At 40.7% G+C, this 14,034-nt stretch overlaps 1 protein-coding gene across 6 annotated transcripts in view; it reads right to left on the reverse strand.

Annotated features, from left to right (window-relative positions):
• MCF2L2 (MCF.2 cell line derived transforming sequence-like 2) overlaps positions 1–14,034 on the reverse strand; it is a 181,064-nt gene that overhangs the window by 25,041 nt on the left and 141,989 nt on the right. For all 6 annotated transcript variants that reach the window (XM_056358580.1, XM_056358583.1, XM_056358579.1 and 3 more), the window contains exons 19-22: positions 9,914–10,006; positions 9,325–9,417; positions 5,528–5,653; positions 1,053–1,274 (exon numbers count right to left, since the gene is read on the reverse strand). In XM_056358580.1, coding sequence (XP_056214555.1) covers positions 1,053–1,274; positions 5,528–5,653; positions 9,325–9,417; positions 9,914–10,006 — 534 coding nt within the window. The remainder of the gene's footprint in view (positions 1–1,052; positions 1,275–5,527; positions 5,654–9,324; positions 9,418–9,913; positions 10,007–14,034) is intronic.

The raw sequence follows: 14,034 nt of genomic DNA on the forward strand, positions 1-14,034 counted from the left end.
CTTGTCCATCTATACAAATTTTGAGTCTGAGGAAGATGGTATTTCAACTTGCCATCACTGACCTATTGAGAGGGAGAGGAAGAGGGCTGGAACAGGGCATTGTGAGATTTAATGACTCATCTGCAAATCCAGACAATACAAAAAATTCAATACAGTTTCGGGAAAATTTTAAAAAGAGGTGAGCAAGTAGCTAAGTGTGTAACTAGGCAAGACAAACAAGGAACTGAAGAACGTAATTCTAGGTTTGTTAAATGATAAGATTCTTAACCCAAATTTTGAAGTCCAGCTGCTACTATGCTTACCAGCTTCCCATCTTCTTCCTGGATTTGTTTCTCTCCCTTGTTCTGATTTGCCTCAGCATTACATTTGAAGATTTAAACAGCTTTAATTATGTCATCATTTCTGCTGTCTCCACAGAAAGAAACTTCAAACCTTTGTATGAATTGGTTCGCTCCTTGAACTAGGTTCTGTTACAATTCCTGTCTGGTTACCCTGCAATAAGTTTGCAGCATTTACACTTGGACAAATGTTAGTTGTCTGAAGTCACACCAGTGGCACACCAGTGTGCTTAAAGGGAAAACTGAGCCTACTTGTAATTTCCATCTTAACAGAAAATGTCCTGACTCATATCTGGAAATGTCACTCTTGCAAATAAAAGGGCACTTCTATTGCACTGTGATTCATTTGTAGCTATTACCGTCACAGAATGTATCTGCTCAAATGATGTCAATAGTAAAGCTTGCAATAGTATGGAACTTAGAGGATGCTTACAGGCAGAACAACGAGAGATGCAGGTCCATTCAGTCTTGCTCCTCCTTATGGAACACTGGCCAAGAACACACAAGGTGCCCATTTGTATCAAGTTGCAAAAACCAAGGTTCATGTCTGGAATTGCAGGACACATGGCTGGGTCTGTCTCCAGATTTTCATTTACTCAGGGGTGCAAGACAGCTCCAGATATGTGTACCTTCCTCAAGTCTCCACATGGAAGCATCCCCATGTTTTGAGAACACCAGATTTCTTTCTTTCCCCACTATTACCATATTTATTACCTTTAACGAATTTTTAAAGCTGTATGAAGCTGTCTTCTCATGGCCATCTGTGTTCTCCTCCCGTTTCTTGCAGAACAGTAGCATCTTTGTATAGAGGAAGAGGTGTCTCTGCATTGGTTTGAATCTAGCCAAATCCTTCACCTTGTTGTGCCCCTTCTTGTGGTCAGTCCAGACATTGAAGGAACCTTGCATCAACAGCTTGCCAAGCTCACTGACATCCCCCTAGCAAGCAAGGAAAAAAGAGAGCCTATATCGTATTCAGACTAGGGTAATCCCAGGCACATTTCTTTCCACTAGTGGTATTTAAGCTTCCAGGCACAGGTATGTGCCTAGGCATCCCTTGTGCTGGAGAGTGGACACATTATAGCTGGAATCCCATCTGCACACGTCTCCTTCCTAAACCTGTGTGGTTTCTTCATATAACCATTAACACACTGTTTTCCACATTCATAAATCCCAGTTTGTCTCTCCATTCATAGTTAGTGTCTAAGGTCTGGTTTAGGACCTCTTTGGATCTGACACACAGGCTGTCTCCTCTGATGACCTCAGAGGAAGCATCTTCTATCAAGAACTAGATTTCAAGACTCCTGACTCCAAAGCAGTATGAAGGCCCAGTGCAGTCCAGATAGTCAGCCAAAGGCCTTGGCTCTGAAAGATCTAGCTTCAGTTTCTGCTCTGCTAGGAGCTTCCTCTATCCCTGGGCAAAACCTTGAAAGATGCTTAGGTGTCTGAAGACACAGATTGATGCCTAGAGGTATGTAGGTGTGTAATTCCCTCCCATTGCAAAATAGACTTTAGAACCCTTGTCAATAGCTTCTCAGCACAGCATCTGCAAACTGCAATGCTGCACAGCCTTGCGCAAAGAGGGAGTAAATGCACCAAGGAGCTGTACAAGTACCTGAGGGCAAGTGAAACTAAGCAGGAACTGGTCCTTTCTAAGTTAAAGCCCTTTTCTGAGGACCATGGATGGGTGAATACTTCACCTGGTATAAATATTTGGCTCAGATGCCACCAGAACAAATATTTATAGCACAGTTCAGTACTAAAGAGTATAGCAATGTATGGATAGAAGACATGGCAACGTCTATATGGTAATGGGCTTCAACAAATAATTATAAACATAATTATCCTAGCAGCAAATTTTTCTAGGAGTGCTTTGTATAATAAATTGAGAGAATACACTCAGTGCATTACTAAACAAACAAATGTTGAAAATCAGTACTTATGTTGATTATAAGATGAGGATGTTGGCTCCAAGTGGGAATGTCTGATTTCTTAAAATATGGATTGCAACCTGCTCTCCCTCCCACTCCACATCCTCTACCGTACATCCAACTGCAAAACCAGGTTTGATTAGGTACTTTTCAACTCCATATCACAGTATTATTAATTCTCCAAAGCATTCAAAAAATCTCAGTAATTGGTATAACCATCTCTCATCTCTAATATTCAGAGTTGGGATTTTTTTTGTGCTTACAGGACTCTGTGTGTTTGTATTTATGTGTGCGTGTGGGTGTAAACTGCAAACCTGTGAAAAGTGCATTGATGAGATGTAAAGCTGAATAAAAACCCAAACAAACATATTGCCTACAGAGTTCTGACAATGGTGAGAGGCTTCTGTCACTCCAGGCACTGTTTGATATGGCACTGAGATCCAAAAGCTCAGTTCAACTCTTGTGATAGGTCCGTTTCTTCAATCTCGGATATAGGATTGTGCTTATAACAAATGAAGTGCGAGGTTACCACTGCAAAGAGAAAGAGGATGGACAGGGATGGCACCCTGCAGCAATCCCGAAAAAGACTGAATATTAGCCCACAAGCACTGGACTCTCTCTTCAGGGTAGGCAGCAAATAGAGAAGTTGACACTGTCTCTGGTAACTTGTGCTAGTGGACAGCAATATTTTGTCCTAAAGGAAGTTTAAAATGGAAGGTTTAATCGCTTTCTCAAATATAATTATTCCCTGTTATAACACTACACTCTATATCACGTTTACAGAGGACAAGAGATACATATGAATGGCTTAGGTGCTGCATAATTCACGGACAAATTACCCAGGCCAGGTTGTATGCAAATGTCAGGACGATAGTAGGAAACATATCTAAAACTTCCTCTCTGCAAGATTTATTCTACTTTTTTGTGGCTTTGCCTAAAACAAACAAACAAACAAACAAGCAACCAAAAAAAACCCCAAACCAACCCCGGACTTACATGTTAGGAATTTCTTACACAAGAATTCAGCTCCTCAAGTCTACATGTGCACAGGTCTGAGAAGCAGAATATCCTATGCAATTAGGAGCATTCATCAGCTGCCATAAAACCTGCTTTTCTGCTGGCATAATTTCCTTCTCTGCAAGGTGCTCTAGGCAAGTATTTCTATCATACCTCTGTGGGAAAGACTCCACAAGATGGGGTATGGTTTCATGAGCTATGGGAGGTGTTTATTTGGCATCACAGCTGAGCAGCTGGGACAGGTGGAACAGGGAGAACAGATTATTGGGTTCATCCTCTTTCACACTTTCACCCAATTCAATAATCACGTAACAAACCATCTCAGGAATGCTGTCGGCATCAGGCTACACAGCAGCCATGTTCCACTTTGTAGAAGAGGCAACAATCTAGTCCTTGGAGGCTATCTGGCATTTCATGGAAGGCCGACAAATTCAAAAGTGGAGGCTGAAAAGGAACATGAATGCTCTGGTTCCTGAGTACAAAACTACTCTGAGATTTGAAAGTAAGGAACAGGCGAAAGGATGACCTTTAAGTCACTTTAAGCTGTTGGCTTGTCTCTCTACATGTAAATATTATAAAATTTATATATTTAAATAAAATGTATAGCTGACGTTATTTTCTACATCCAATTACACCAGTATAAAATTCATTTTAAGACCAGTGTTTTCTTTTGTGTTACTGGAATTAAGATTTATTCAGTGAAGATTCAAAAATATACAGCATGTCTGCTCCATCAGAAGAGATAATACTGAAGAATCGTTTAAGAACTGCCAATGGCCGAAGCAGTCAGGTGCTGGATTTGACATTGTAGGTTGAAGAAATTACAAAGCTAATGAACTATTCCGGTTCAGCCAACAAATCTGAACATAGTAGGCTTCTCCTACCTTGAGAACACTTGGAAAAACTGAAAATTAGATGGAAATCATGTCAAAAAGATACTACTAATCTAAACTAAGCAGGAAAGCTTCATGTTATATTCTTAATCTAAACCCAACTCTTGGTGCAAACACATACAGCACAAGATCCCCTGGTCAATTCATAATGGGTGTAGCTCATAGCTGTGCAGAAGGCTGGGGTAAAGTACATGCTTTACTTAAGTTCGTCAGGTTTGGGAGCGCTAAGTTGTGCTTAGGACCTGTGGTGTTTCTCTGACCCACAGGCACTGCAGCTAGTCTGTGTGTGTGCTAATGTAACAAGGCGGCCACTGCTTCGCATTCAACCCAGTACAGCTACTGCAGGATATGAACGCACATTCCCATCTCAAATGTAACGTACAATCCACAGGAGGATCTCCAGCTGTGCACAGCGGTGGATCTATGACATACAGCCAAGCAAGCAGTTAAGTTCTTTTATAAAACAATGCTGACAGAGGGCATAGTTTCCTCAGCTACCAGGTGCAGATACACTTGCACAAGAGAACTACAGAAACTAAAACTCCTGAAGCAACTACATCCTGCAAGACACAAATAACTTCCCACCCAGACACAGTCAGTATAGACTCCAGCACTTTCTCTGAAAGTCACATTCTGCACAAAATACTGTTTTTCTAGTGTCCAGACTAAACCCTGTTATCCTGATCTAATAACTCTTCGAACCCACCTTCTCAGTGCTTTCTTTTTTCTTGACCCTGCAGCCATTTCAAAATGGGCGACCACATCACCCTCAGGCCCCATTTCACCCGGAATGTTTCTCTTTTGTGTGTCAGTCACTTCCACTTCTCACTTAAGGGCTCATTTTATGTAGGCAACACTAGTTCTTGGAAGTCATATGACTGCAATGGAGCTTCAGCAGAGATATACATACATCTGTGGCCTTTGATTTGTACTGTGGTTGTTATTTCACATTTCAGATAATGAGTTTGGCAGTCATTGGGATGGATTCTATTACCAACTTCAAATGGGAGCCAAATTTTCCTTCCTAAGTGCATAGCAGTCATAACTTAAGAAATTTGCTGAAACTTTATGTCCGTCACACTCGCTACCTCTCACCTACCAATGAGGTTTGGGTGTGATTACTCAGAAGGACTGCCTTTGTCCCACTTCTTCCCCACATTCACACCCCCGCCTCCACATGACAGGTATTCTGACACGTATTTTTGGCCACCACAACATGCCACTGAGTGACATCCTTCAAGAATGTGGCACAGACTCCTGCAAAGTTTATCAGCCATGGGCACAGCATGATCGATGATGAGAGGAACACTGGATAGGTCAAAACTAGAGTAAGAGCAACAGCAAATCATACCTCATATCCTGTGATTGCTATCTGGTGCATGGAGTCATTTACTGATTTGATGATATCAAGCACTGTGGCCAGGGCTTCTTCCAATTCAGCAGTACCCTCTGAATTCTTGCTGCACTTCAGCATTTCCTGATTTAAAAAAGATATGAAAACTACTTGAAAACTTCTTATACTAACTAGAAGCCACCCTAAGAAAAACCCTCCTGAAATCTGTACTGCACAGACAAAGTAGCAGAATTATAGGGAAAAAAAATTAAAAAAGATCAAACCCAAACAGGACACTCACCAGAACTGTCATTGAGGGCACACATTTTGACCTTTTGGACATTTTCAAGTTATATGGGTTCATTTAAGATGAGACAGGACCATTCTGACATATTTACAATGAACTTTTTGCATGTCACAGAGTGACATCCAGGTTTTTCTTATTCCACATCTGCTAGAAAAAAACCTCAATCTTAATGTAGTGATTTCAGGTGTTAGAGAATTCACCATCTCCCTCTGCAATTTGTTCCACAAGGTACTTACTACCACCATTAAAAATATAAATTAATTTCTAGTTTGAATTTGGCAGGTTTGGTGTTCCATTCATCAGGTCCTAGCAAGCTCCTGTCAGTTAAACAAACTGCAAGGGAGGAAGTCACTTCCTGTTGTAGGTGCTTGCAGACACGGTCAAATCATCTCACAAATCTCCCTTCCTTAAATTAAATGAGACTTCTTTAATCTAGAAGACAGGTTTTTTCAGTTTTTGGGTTTTTTTGGGGGGCGGAATAGGCCAGATTACTATAAAATTTCCCCACCTTTTAGTCTCTACCTCTACTATCTATAGATCTACATTTGCAAATTTGAAAACCTTTTTTGAGAGAGAGTAATTTTGAAGACCAATGCTGACCTCTAGCAAAAATTCATCAAACATTATATTCTGCTTGAAATAAGGAAAGTTATTCCATTCTTCAACCCTTGCACAAGGAACGAGAGACAAAGTTCTGGACAAGTTAAGAAACATGTGCCCAAAGCAAAGAAACAAACAAAATCTTTTGAGGGCTCAATTTCTGTAACCTCTTCACATAGAAAGACCCTATTTAGAGTTCCAAATATTCAGGGCCAACTACTTACATAGAATAGTACAGTTCCTTACTTCTTATTTCTAGATGTGTCTCTTGCTTGGAAAATTCTAGTCATAGCTCAGGACTTAATTCTTTTCTTGTAACCAACCATTATAACCTATGGAAGCCCTGAAACACACTAAAACCTTCATTATAAATCAAGTTAACTGCCTTGCTTCTTGCTCTTCCGCCTACAGAGGAGCCCTGAACCTGATTCAGATGCACAGATTGCTTTCTCCCCACTGCACTGTAGAGAAAGCAGTTACTGCCAGCGAGTATCCACCTGAGATCAGAGTCAGACTCTATAACTTTGCTAAAAGCATCTAGGGAAGCAAAGTTTAACAGATACAAACCCACAGATGGTAGGTACAGTCTTGAGAAGACGTGAATCTCAGAGTAGCTGGAAGATCCCAAGACTACACAACTGAATTTGAAACCAAAGCCAATCAGGATTCCTACCATTAAACAGAAAAAGTAAGATGACTGTAAGCAAAGGTAGTAAGATAACTGATCACATATAGCGAGTGACCTGTGATTTTGATGCTCAGAATCTGCATCCCTTAATCAGGTGAAAGAATAAATTTTTTGGTTGCTAATGAGACAATAGTTCCAGTGACAGAACCCATAATCAAATAACTACTTTATTAATCATATTGACTTGTCCCTGTCCTATATATCTAACAGTGGAACGAAAGAAGCATTTGGGTGGATGCAGTTTTCACTTCAGAAATGCAAGCTGTGAAGGAACTAAGAAATAAATTCCCGTAATAACAGAACCTCACCAAGAACTGTAAAGGAAGTGAGTTCAGTTTTGTTTCTTTATGCTGACTACAGCATCTACAGAAACTATGCTGCAGAAATATACCTAGGAATTAATCAAGTTTCTACTAACTTTAGTAATCTTTATTATAGTGAGAATTGGACCCCTTCAGCAGGGGTGGCCATTGGCATGCTTTTCATTCAGGCATATCTTTTTTAGCCACATTTTGAGTTTGGAAATTATTTAATCCAAAAGCTGAGGCACTTGTGTTCCTGTAAAACAGGGCTGCAAACAGGTACTGCTTGCAAACCCCAAACACCAGCAGCCTCTCCTCAAGTGCTTGGATGACCAGGGTTTAGAAGGTAAAAGCAGGATGCGTTCCTATAGTACCTGCTGCTCATTTTCTGGGGTGAGAATGGCTCCCTGCTCTCTCTATAGCGATATATATAGTATTAGCTAAACTGATTGAAACCAGAGGGCTGCAATAACTGTGACTCAGAATTTAAATCTAGTCTGCCCATCACTCAAGGCACACAGCTTGTAAGAGTCCTTGTTTGTCACCCATTTTTCAGTGACTCCCATTTTCCTACACTTTTAAATGTCCTGCTGCCAGCAAAGAGTACACCATCTTCACAGATCTCATAATCCCTGACAAAGTAAACATCCCTGCCAATGTGTTGTTGCTAAGTAGAAAACTGGTCTGACCAGCTTCAACCCCAATGGCTGCAACCTGTTTTGCCTGCAAATTTTACTCCTTGATCTAATCTTGGTTTTATTTACAGTCATATTTCAAATTAAAAGTAGAATCTGGTTTACTCCTGCTCTTCTGAAGACCTTGGCATTTTCTCCCTTGTCACAGAATAATTTCAAGAAATAGAGTGAAATTTACTTCTGGATTACGTTGATGTAAATCTACTGGAATCAGTGAAGTTGCATCCTTGTTAATATCACCGTTCAATATTTGGATTCTACAGTTTTGTTTGAAGTCAATAAACAGGTCACAGGAACACTGCACAAGTGAATGACCAGCCAGATCCCCACAGGGCTTAAACTGGCACAGTCTGACCAGTGTCATGGTAGCCATTAGAAAATAAAATTGCAGCCTAAAATCTTTATTGCAAATGACAGTACATGACACTACATTAAGTCCAGAGGCTTAAGAACAGCATGTAATTCACCTTCATGACCTTCCCATAAGGAAGGTCAATAAATACTATTTTTAAGAACTGAGAAGATGAAGCCAGAAATTTAAGCCACTATCTTCAAAAAATGTCATTGGTTTGAGAGCATGTATTTCCCATTGCCCAGTTCAGACCAGAATTTCAAGCGTGGACCACTCATAGTTCCAACCAAATCAACAGGGAAGTTCACATATTCATCCTGTGGAAAAGTTACAGACAATTTGCTCCTAGCTGGGTCTTTAAAATAGATGCACCAAAAGGGAGTGGCTCCTTCCAAAAGGTTTGAGTCACAACCATGGGAAAGCATCAGGTTCAGAGAGCTGGAAGTGTTTTGTTAAACAGGGATGGATGTTAGACACAGGATTTAAAGCGTCAATTCGAGTTTTCAAACTGTATGACCACATACTGATCCAACAGAGCCAAATTAAATTTCTGTTTAAAGATAAATAAATCAATACATAAGACAATAAAATACTATATAAAATATTTACTTTATACAGTATATAGCAGTGTATGTATAATAATAATATACTGTTATTGCTTAGTATATAAGTACTAAGTAACAGCAGTACTTATTCTGAAATAGAAGTCCTCTCTGACTGTTTCCATTTTACATCTTAGCATTAGAAAGTATTTGTTGAAGTGAAAGAGGATTTATTTGAGGTAGTCCTTTAGAAACTAATTCTGATATACAATTTTGTAAGTAAAACAAGCTCTGCATTGCAATTCTCTGCACCGTCATAGAGAACTTACCTTTAACAGCAACTGGTACTTGGTGATTCTCTGGACTGGCTTTAAGAGATAAGCATCTAGTGAGAGCTTATGATCCAATTTACGCTGACACTCCTGTAGGAGACAGCAGGGAAGAAAAATACAATTGTTTCTTGAAACAGAGGCACGACAAGAAGATCGTTATCATTTGGTAGTTTGTGAATTAATAGGGAGATAAAATTGTTCCATCTGCATAGGAGTTTCCAGGTTACTTATGCCACAGTGAAAACATATCTAAACAAGAGCTAATGTTTAGATTCAACTTAGTGTTGAAATCTGTCATGCCCTGCTTATAAGATTGCAATCATCCGGGGTTTGTAAAGAAGCCAGCATTTCTTTGGTTTGGGTATAGCCTGAAGAGTTAGGCTCCAGTCCAGGAAATCTACTTACTTACTTACTCTACCCACCCAGTATCCTGTAGAGAGCACCTTGACACATACCAAGCACCTGCCATCAATATAAGAAGCATGCAGAAAAGTCTGAATATTGCTCTAAGTTTTCTAAAGAAAGAGATACAGAAGGAAAATAAGCTTTGATTGTCTTGAACTGTTAGTCTGCAATGAGATTGTACCTGAAAAAAGATGCTGTCTCCACACTGTCTCCAGAGAGCTTCGGACCTTGGCTTGTTCTGACAATACTTTTCATATATTTGGAGGTCCTCTTTCTGCAAGGAAAGGAGAGTTTAAGTAAGGTAAGAAAAAAGAATCCACAGAGCTTCTGCCTTGAGTTAACTTTTTCTTACTTTCCATGCTAACATGCGGGGATAACTGTATGTAAAAATATACTGGAGCTACCAAACTCATTTTTTATCCTGCAAAGTTAAATACACCTGAAAGTGCAGTTTTTGGGGGTTTTGTCCTCACTTTTTGCACAAAGCTAGGAGACTGCAGACTGTAAGACACATAAGCTAATGGCAAAACTGTTAGCTTCCAGAGAGGTGATAGATGACCCGAAAACAAAAGACATTAGTAATGTAAATTTTGTTGACAATTGGCACAGATTGGTAATTGCTAATAATGCTCACCACTTAGCTAAGGTTTACATGTCCGAGCCACTTTGAAAACAGCACTAGCTCTCAATAGTACAAGAATAAATTAAAAAGTAGCAAGTTTGTCTTGTTGATGTCCCAGGCTAGGCAGGGGGAAGTACTTAAATTCTGTCTGTCCTATTCAAATTAGAAGTAGGTGGATTCACTTGACCTCTATTTACCTTTGACTACATTCCAGGTGTTCTTACTCAAGTCCACGTCGAAAATGTCACTGACTTCAGCGAAAGCAAAGGCAATCTTTATAAAAGCCCAGAGAGGTGTATTTTGAGTTCCCTTGGCTATAGGGGCGGACGCTGACAGACAAGTGTTCCTCTGGCTCAGTCGCTGTGTGCCCACCCAGCACAGCAGCCTTGCCACCATGGAGCAGTGCCGTACAGAGTCCTGAGCAGGGCTGGCTGTGGCTGACGGGCTGAGAGCTTCCCATCTTTGTCTGCACCTACTCTAATGGATGTGACCTCAGTGAATCAAAGATTCAGAGCCAAAAATGCATCTCGGCAATTCCTGGCTCTTGCCTCTGTGCTTTCAACCCACTAGACAGTGCCTACACGCTCTTGGTGCGGGGAAAGCATTTTCTTTTGTACAGTTACTAGAAGAAATCAGTATTGCTGCTGTCTTCCTCTATAGACCTAGATGGATGTCACCCTGATGACCCCGATTTGAAAGCAGAGCTATGCCTTGAAAAGGCCATACTTTGTTAAGGATTATGCAATGCAAAAAGTTCTGTTGCAACTCAATACAGTATTAATGGTGCTGTTCCATAGCAAGTGCAGCTTTCTCCACACAGATAGAATTGTTTGTACGTGTTGCCTTGGAGGGAAGTTAGCAGGGGGTAAAACCCACAAAGCTAAAAGTAATAACAAAGTGGAATCAAGCATTGCAATTTGTTCCTGGCCCACAGAAACCTAATTGGACTGGGAAAGAACAGAGACAGCAACAGTCAAAAGCACTATCAGGAGTAAGAGAAAATTACCAATTTAAATTTAAAGAAAAGGTACAATAACCACCAATACCAGTAATTTGTCATAGTGGAACCACCCTATGCCAATGCAATCTACTGCTGCCTAAATCAGTGGTATCTGCTCAGGCAGATACTTAAATCTTTAAATACAACTTTAAGATTTGTAATAGTGTAAGGAATAGGAAATTCCTGATGAAATTACTAGAATCAGACTCTAAAATGCCAATAAATAATTAATTGCCTAATTACTCCAACTCCAGTCTTAAATGTTCCACATATCTCTATTTTCATATGCAGAGGTTCTGACTTATTGCTGGTACTTTTACACCACGCTCATCTCTCCTGTAATGCTTTTCCTTTCCATGGTGGTTTGCATCCTGAGATCTCTGTAAGTTTTCACACACATGGTATTTATGCAGAGTTCCAATTATCTTTTTAACTGCTGATTTATGAATAAATTTTGCTTAATTAGAATTTAGCCCTTTGAATCCAACTCACAGGTTTCTGGCCAGCTCCTATAGTCCTGTCAGAACAGCTCCTACAGATAGCTTCCTTTTCTAAATACTTCTTTCTCCCTGAATGACCAAACACCCCAGCTGCTGGCTCCTATTAATTACTCTCTTTTTCCAAGGTTAGCAATATGAATAAGTAAACTGGTAATCCACAGTGAGTCACACCTCACCTGGTACCTGTTGGTAAGCAGTCTGACACACCTTTCCTTTCTTCCTGAGCGTTCTTGCCTGGCTTTGGTAAGCTTTCCTTCTTCCCAGCCCCATGTTTAGCAGATTAGCCCAGAGTGCCTCTCTTTCTGCTGATAAAGCACGGGAAGACCCATCCTGCAAGGTATTCAGTAACATCCCTCCCCTCTTTGAGCACTTGTGCAGTCCTCACCACACAGAGCTTCAAGCAAGGTCAAGCATCTTGGTGATGGTATAATAGCTGCCATGTGGGCAAAGTTGAGCTGGCTTACTTGTGATTTAGTTCATATGAAAATCATACCCTAAGAATGTCAGGTGAAGTGGGAGGGAGGACAAGAGGGGCTTTCTGCCTCATCTTTCACCTGATTCTGCTACTATGTTGCAGGAGAGAAGTTAGAGAGGAGAAAGGCTGGGACTCCACAGACTGTTTCTGCCATCACTTGAGAAAAAGGGTTCACATCCATGGGGACAGCTGACCAGGTGGCACTGGTGGAGGTGGGAGAGTGTGTGGGGATGTGGCAGACTAATGACTGGCAGGGGATGGAGGGGTTCAGGCACCGGGATGTCCTGCTGCAGCTCTCAGGACTCTTTCAAGCAGCTCTGGAATCAGAGCTGAAGAGTCCCAGCATGATCAGACAGAGTAATATTCTTCAGGTATGAATCTAAAAATCAGTCTGTCTCTAATCACAGGCCCACCATGCTGCTGTGGCAGGATGGTTACACCCACACAAAGAAGGAGAAATGAGAAGTGAATCTGCAACAATGTGAATTTCCTCCCAGAACTCGGTACTACCTTGAGCAGCAGCTTTTTCAGTTCCTCCTATGCCAAAGCAAGCACAGCCATAACTCACGGCACAAGCCAGAAGCCTCCGCTCAGCAGGAAGACATAAAAAAACCTGCCAGATCATGGGGAACACAAACACACAAGCAGACTTCTGTTTGTGCCTCCTAAAGGCACTCCAACAGAAACAACACATTTCTGGACTACATGTGGCTTCTTCTAAAAACAGAATGTAAGGGCAAGTTCTTGAATCAAAGGTGCTACTGTGTGAGCAGAGACATCGCAAGAGAGAGGCTTTTGCTTTCTTAGCGCGAAATTTGAAATGGGGAGAAAGCAAATGCATGATTTAACCTCTTATTCAATAGATTTAGTGTTGTTTGACTAGGCCATAGAAACTGATAAGCAAAGGTGACAGAGGGACTGATTTTCTTTCACTTCACACCTGAACCATAGCTTTAGTGCTGCTAATTTCATATCGGTAGAACAGCAAGGAGAACTGGGCTCAACAGCTGTTTTTACAGACAGACATAAGCTACAACATCTAAACATAGAATTTGAACTTCTGAACTTTCTACAGCATTATAGGATCAACTCTGTATCATGAATTTCTTTTTAGCTCCAATTCCAGGGATATTTGGAAGATACAGTGCATTTTATGCTCCTTGGATTTCAATAGTCTGAATTCTTCAAAGACTGTTTATCCTATTTCACCACAATATTTTCCTGCTCAGCATCTGAATCTTGGGATAACAACATATTCTGTACTAATGTCACTTATTCAAGCTCTAAATGCTTCACTGTTAAAATAATTCAGTGGACTTATAATCACATTTATACTTCTATGATGCTCTTCAGTCTGACCTGCTTGTAAACTGGGGGCATACTCTTTGGAAGTACCACATGTTCATGGCTCCCACTGAAATCTTAGAGATGGGGCAGTGATCAACACCTCTGGCAACTGGGGTATGCATGTTTCACCCAGATCTGTCTGTATTTCATACAGTACCTTGTTAAAAAAAAAGTATTTCACATGTACCCTGGAAAAGCAGCAAATGCTAGATGTAGTATACAGTAGAAGCAGGAGGTAGCTTAGAGTACAGTGAAGAGGACAGATTTTCCTGTTTCTCATGCCATTTCCATGCAAAACAGAGTCTTATTCAAGCAGTTTTGTCAGACTATGAAAATGGCAGCAACCCACTAAACCAGC

Source organism: Falco biarmicus, chromosome 13, assembly GCF_023638135.1.
Source record: "Falco biarmicus isolate bFalBia1 chromosome 13, bFalBia1.pri, whole genome shotgun sequence".
Lineage (NCBI taxonomy): Eukaryota > Metazoa > Chordata > Aves > Falconiformes > Falconidae > Falco > Falco biarmicus.